Here is a 6743-nt window from a genome sequence, read left to right as displayed (position 1 = left end):
CCCCCCCCGCAGCGGCGGGCCACCGAGGGCGACTCCCCGCCCAACGCCAACATTCGCTACCGCTTCGTCAATGAGCGTGCCGCCCATGCCGTCTTTGAGATCGACCCCCGCTCCGGCCTGATCACCACCAGCGGGCCGGTGGACAGGGAGAAGATGGAGAGGTACTCCTTGGTGGTGGAGGCTAACGACCAGGGGAGGGAGCCGGGGCCCCGCTCCGCCACAGTCAAGGTTTACATCACAGTCCTTGATGAGAATGACAACACCCCTCAGTTTAGTGAGAAGCGCTACATCGTCCAGGTGAGGGAGGACATACGGCCCCACACAGAGATCCTGCGCGTCACCGCCACAGATCTTGACAAGGACAACAACGCGCTGGTCCACTACAACATCATCAGTGGGAACAGCCGGGGCCAGTTCTCCATCGACAGCGTCACTGGGGAGATACAGGTGGTGGCCCCGCTGGATTTTGAGGTGGAGCGGGAGTACGCCCTGAGGATCCGGGCTCAGGATGCGGGACGCCCTCCCCTCTCTAACAACACCGGCATGGCCAGCATCCAGGTGGTGGACATCAACGACCATGCCCCCATCTTTGTCAGCACCCCTTTCCAAATCTCTGTCCTGGAGAACGCTCCCCTCGGCCACTCTGTCATCCACATCCAGGCCGTGGATGCAGACTATGGCGAGAATTCGCGCCTGGAGTACAAACTGACAGGGGTCTCGGCTGACACACCCTTCGTGGTGAACAGTGCCACGGGGTGGATCACAGTCAGTGGGCCCTTGGACCGGGAGTCGGTCGAGCACTATTTTTTTGGGGTAGAGGCTCGGGACCATGGCTCTCCATCTTTATCCGCCTCCGCCAGCGTCACCATTACTGTCATGGATGTCAATGACAACCGTCCCGAGTTTACCCAGAAGGAGTACTTCATCCGCCTGAATGAGGACGCAGCCGTGGGTACCAGCGTCCTCAGCGTCACGGCAATTGACCGGGATGTGAACAGTGCCATCACCTACCAGATCACGGGAGGCAACACGCGGAACCGCTTTTCCATCAGCACGCAAGGTGGGATGGGGCTCATCACTCTGTCTCTGCCACTGGACTACAAGCAGGAGAGGCGCTACGTGCTTACCGTGACAGCCTCCGACCGCACCCTGCGTGACAACTGCCACGTTCACATCAACATCACTGATGCCAACACGCACCGGCCAGTGTTCCAGAGCGCCCACTACTCCGTGAGCATCAACGAGGACCGGCCTGTGGGCAGCACCGTGGTGGTGATCAGCGCCACAGATGATGACGTGGGAGAAAATGCACGCATCACGTACTACCTAGAAGACAATGTCCCTCAGTTTCGCATTGATCCAGACTCCGGGGCCATCACTCTCCAGGCAGAACTGGACTATGAGGACCAGGTCACCTACACGTTGGCTATCACTGCTAAGGACAACGGGATCCCCCAGAAAGCAGACACCACCTATGTTGAAATCATGGTGAATGACGTTAATGACAATGCCCCACAGTTTGTCAGCCCTCATTACCAGGGCATGATCTCTGAGGATGCACCTCCCTTCACCAGCGTGCTTCAGATCTCTGCCACTGACCGGGATGCCCACACCAATGGGCGAGTGCAGTACACCTTCCAGAACGGGGAGGATGGGGATGGAGACTTCACCATAGAGCCCACCTCGGGGATCATTCGCACTGTCCGCAGGCTGGACCGTGAGAATGTTCCTGTCTATGAGCTGACTGCATATGCTGTGGACAGGGGCATCCCTCCTCAGCGAACTCCTGTCCATATCCAGGTTACCATTCAGGATGTGAACGACAATGCCCCTGTCTTTCCCGCTGAAGAGTTTGAGGTTCTGGTGAAGGAGAACAGCATCGTAGGCTCTGTTGTGGCCCAAATCACAGCCGTTGACCCAGATGAGGGACCCAATGCCCAGATCATGTACCAAATTGTGGAAGGCAACATCCCCGAGATATTCCAGATGGACATCTTTTCTGGGGAGCTCACAGCCTTGATAGACCTGGATTATGAGACAAAACCTGAGTATGTGATTGTAGTGCAGGCCACCTCTGCCCCTCTGGTCAGCAGAGCCACGGTCCACATCAAACTCATTGACCAGAATGACAACAGCCCTGTTCTCAAGAACTTCCAGATCCTGTTCAATAACTACGTGTCCAATAAGTCCAACACCTTCCCCTCGGGGGTCATAGGGAAGGTCCCAGCTTACGACCCAGATGTGTCCGACCGCCTCTTCTACACCTTTGAGCGAGGAAATGAACTGCACTTGTTGATTGTGAATCAATCGAGTGGGGAGCTGAGGCTGAGCCGTAAGCTGGACAACAACCGTCCGCTTGTGGCCTCCATGCTGGTGACCGTCACAGGTAGGGTGTGGAAATCATTAAACCTTTGGGGGGCTCTGTGTGGTCCCCCGGGGGGGAGCCCATTCTGCATCAGGGGGGCGGGTTGGGGACTGGCAACAAGATTTGGATTGGGGGTCCCTTCCAATTGGGGAATATTGGAGGGGCTGGGAAGGGTGGCAGTGGGGGATGCTGCAGGGGAACGCTCTGTAAGGGGGCTGAGGCCAGAGGTGGTCTGCAAGAACAAAGCATCGTTACTCAGCTGTGAGGATCGCTGGTAGCTGCTAGTGAGATACCTTTGGAGGTGCTGTCACCAGCCAGGCTGTGATACGCACTGTGGGGCGCTGGCCGGGCAAGCGGCTGGGTTCCCCGGGGGGCCAAAGCCACTGGCCCTGGGGGCTGGCATGCTGCTTCGCTCCCAAGCCTGGGTGGCTCTTCTCCCTGCCAGGACTGAGTGCTTCCCCGGCTGCACTCAGGAGGGAGGGATCGAACTCGGCACAGAGGGAGACCTCTTAAAAAAAAAAAAATAAAAAAATACCCGTCTGCTGGTAGCAAACGGTTCAGTCTGGGTTCTGGCTGTGGCACCTACCGACACCTGTGCTTTCTACTGCAGCTTCTAAAACCTGGTACCACCTTTCTGCAGCCAATTTACTGTTGCAGGGGACAGCTGTGACAAACCTCGGAGCGTGGTGCTTAAAACTCTCGCATCATGTGTGTTGCTGGAGTATCCAAGTGCAGATGCTAGCAGTAGCTGCCGGGGTGGCTTTGGGGAGTGTTGGGGTCCCCTCCAGCCCAGCCCGGGGCAGGGCAAAGATGGAACTAGGGGCTTGTCTGTGAGCAAGCAGGGTTTGGACCTGGAGCTTCCCACTGCCTGAGCTTTGCCTTCACCATCAGCCTTTCTTTGCTCGCGGATGCATGATCTGAAATGGAGGCATCTGTCCATCGCTGAACCGAGGGGCGGCTGTGGGGGAGGGAGGGCAAGAGCCTTCTTTGGAGGGGCCAAGTGCCAAAGTACTGAGAGTGCCTGGGGAGCTGTACGTTAAATCATGATGCTCCCCTGACCCTTGGCCACCAGCCGCCCTCCCTTTTCACCCTCTCTCTATCCAGCTTATTCAGCAAGGGGAAGATTTCTTTCAAAAGATGGAGTGGGGGCTTTAAGACGAGACCTGTTCAAGGCAATCCTGCATGGCCAGCACCAGCCCGTTGGTGGACTGGGGCTCTTTGGGGGTTAATTGTAACCACGGGGCTGGCTGAGAGGGGGTGCAGGCGCACACATTCCCATCGATGGAGATGGGGGGTGGTTTTGACCTTTCCAGCTTCTGCCTGAGTGTGTTTATGCAAGCCCTGCCTCTTCGCACACTTAACCCTGCACAAAGGCAGGAGACAATCACATCCCGAAGTCCTGCGTCGTCAAGCCGCCTTGTGGCGAGGGGGCCCTTGCAATTAGAGTGTCGTCATCTTCCAGCGGGAAGGGAGACTGGGAGAGGTGCACTTGCAAAGAAGGGGAGAAGATGGAAGGGGAAGAGCTTTACCGGGGAGGAAAGCAAGACACTGGAAAATGGGCCTTTTGTTGGCTTTGATATTAGCTATGGAGGTGGAGGTCTGGTTTGGTTTTTCCTTCTTTATTGTTCAAACCCCCCCCCCCCCCCGCCCAGCTGGCAGCCCTGTCAGCCCCATGCTGTCGCTGTGTGCAGGGGGAGGGTGGGTTTGCAGAGCTGGCGGCCAGGATGTTCAGACCCGGCTGCATTGTTTGCCCAGGCGCAGTGCAGCGCCGTGCAGAGCACCTTCCTGCTGCAGGAAGGCAACAATAGCACCTAGGTGGGTGCCCTGAGGGTCAGCATCCAAGGAGCGGGCGGCTTCCCTGCCTGCCTGTGAGCTTAATGGTCCCTTCGGGGGGAGGCTGCCCCTAAATCACAGGGCAAGGGGCCTTTCTGCCTGCCTGTGAGCTGTGTGTGTTCTCAGCTCAGCCCCTTGGAGGAGACAGGGAAGACTTGGGCCATCACAAACCAGTGCTTTTTCTGGGGGACTGACAGCCTCAAAACTGACCCCAACTCTTTGCAGATGCGTGAGCACCTATGGCTTCTAAAAATGTCTCTTGGCCTCCAAGGGCACCAGACAGCGAGGTGGTGGGGCTGCGTCCGTGGCCAGCAGCACAGTGTGAGATTGGGGCATTGTAGGGGGGCTGACGTTGTGTTGACTTTAAAGCATTTCAGACTGGTTTCACTGGACCATGCTGCTGGGCTGGTGGTAAAGGTGGAGGCTCAGCTGCGCTCAGCTATGGCTGCTGTGTTGCCACTGTTCCTCTCAAGCTCTTTGTACACATCTCACTTCATCCTGCAGCCCAGGAGCTTGCTCTGGTGAGGGGACCCATTTGTCCAAGGTGTCTGACCTAAAATCCCAGCCTGTTGGGGAAGACCCCCCTAGAGCACATTTGTCCTGACTCTTATGTCTGAACACATCAGAGCCATCTTTTCAAGCCGGGTAAGGGTCCCAGGGCTGCCCTGGCCTGTCACAACTTGCATGCCTCTCCTCTCTTGAAGAGCCCACTCTCCAGAGCTTCCTCCCCTGTTAAGTCCATCACAGCTGGATGTGCTGGCCGCAAAGTTAGGGTGCAAGACTTAAGGATTTCTGTTCCTGGTTAGGGAACAGTTTTGGAGTCGTCTTGGTTATGATGTTTTAGTCTCTGTCTTTAGAGCTACTGTGAGAGTGACATTCATACTCTGTGCTGGGTGAGGGGAATCTGATTTACTTCCAAGATCTCATAACTTGTCAAGTATCATCAAAATCTTGAGAGGTCTGCCAAAGCCCTTCAGAAGTGATGAGGAATGTTCACCTTACCCATACCTGTCTCCTTTCCTGGCTTCTCTGTCTGGAGGTGTTTTACTGCTCCTCAGCTGCAAATGTGAAAGCTACCCCTGTCTGTCCCCAGGCCACCCTTGCTGTCTCTGGGGTGGCTGCTCGGGGTGTTGCAGTCAGAGTGGTGGGTTTTGCTCGCTCGGACGCTGCCTCTGCCACTCAGAAGAGGAGAGATGGTGATGCATCAGAGCCTGTTTCTGAGCTCCTGGTCCCCCCCAAGTGAAGGACAGGGGTGCATGCCCTCCTGGGTCAGGGGGCCCATTTGAGCTGAGCTGCCTTCTTCCCAATCCCTGGAGCTCCCTGGGAGGTTGAAGGACAGAATGTTTGCTGTAGGGGAAGGGGAACCTCTGCTAGCGACTTCAAGGCTCTTGGGGTGGAAGTGTTGGTTGGAGCCCATGCCTCGTGCTGCACGGCGGGCTGGAGTGCTGCTCAGGGATCTGGAGAGCCTCTGGCAGCATAGGGGGACAGGAGAGATGGGCTCTCGTCCTGGCAGCCCCAGGAGACTGTTGGGCAGTGGTTGGCAGCCCTGCTCCACCCAAGAGGTTTCCAGTGGAGGCCTGGAGCTCCATTCCCAGGCTGACAGCGCAGTCCCTGCTGGGGTAGCCTGCTGCCCATGCCACTGTCCGGCTGGAGCTCTTCTTTCTGTAGCTTTGCTGCTTTTGAAGCTGGTAACTGTCAGTCTTGGAAGTGCAAACATAATGACCTGGTGCTGCCCAGCATAGGGGTTAGAGCCCCTCGAGTCCCTTCTCCCTGCTCCTTTCCCTGTAGGCGTGTTTCCAGGGCTTCTCACTCCACTACATGAATATTCACCAGGCACCAGCTCTCCAGCCACAGGATTTAATCAGAAAGGCTGAGCATTTGTGATTAAAATGCCTCCCAGGGGGGTCAGTGCCTCCAGCCAGCTTTGGGCTTTTTTTTGGTAGCTTTTTTTTTTTTCTTCCCTATTTACAGTGGGTCATTCTCTTAACCATCTGCTTCCCCTTGCACAGAGCCGAGGCAGGGAGGTAGCCCTGGGTGTGATGCTGAGGTGGGACCGGGTGTTATCGGAGAGCTTGCCAACAAGGGCTGAGGGGCCAGGGCTGGCTTTGCATTGCTGTGGGGAACTGGCAAAGGGGCACTGGGGCTTTCCTCCTGTGGGCTGGGCAATGCCAAAGGTGTTGGGCACCCCGCAGCCCACCTTCTTCCCCAGCCATGGCTTCCTTGCTCCCGGGAGGTGTTGCTGGCCTCCAGCCTGCCCCAGGGACTCAGCATCGCATCAGCCGAGGCCTAATAACAGCCATAAATCAGGCGGATGCCTGCCTGCCTGTTGCTGGGCACTGAGCAGCCCTTGGGGGGAGCGAGAGCTGTCCCCCGGGCCTCGCGGCTGCTTCTGGGTGAGCCACGAGCTGGAGAGAGGAGAGCGGGAGGCAGCTGGGCTTGAACCGAGCTCCTACTCGCCTTGGCCAGAGAGGCAAACTGCGAGGAGGGGACAAGGGGAGAGGAGAAGGAGTGGGGACACTGTGTGATGGTGGGCTGGGGCCACCCT

At 57.2% G+C, this 6743-nt stretch overlaps 1 protein-coding gene across 1 annotated transcript in view; it reads left to right on the top strand.

Moving 5' to 3' along the window:
- Positions 1-6: 6 nt before the first annotated feature.
- Positions 7-6743, top strand: part of CELSR3 (cadherin EGF LAG seven-pass G-type receptor 3) — a gene marked incomplete at its 5' end in the record, with an annotated part of 34816 nt that continues 28079 nt past the window's right edge. The window contains 1 exon segment of the mRNA XM_035894821.1: positions 7-2386. Within this exon segment, the coding sequence (XP_035750714.1) occupies positions 7-2386 (2380 nt within the window).

Source organism: Egretta garzetta, unplaced genomic scaffold, assembly GCF_000687185.1.
Source record: "Egretta garzetta isolate BGI_Z169 unplaced genomic scaffold, ASM68718v1 scaffold215, whole genome shotgun sequence".
In the NCBI taxonomy this organism is placed as follows: Eukaryota; Metazoa; Chordata; class Aves; order Pelecaniformes; family Ardeidae; genus Egretta; species Egretta garzetta.
This window is presented reverse-complemented; position numbering and strand designations above follow the sequence as displayed.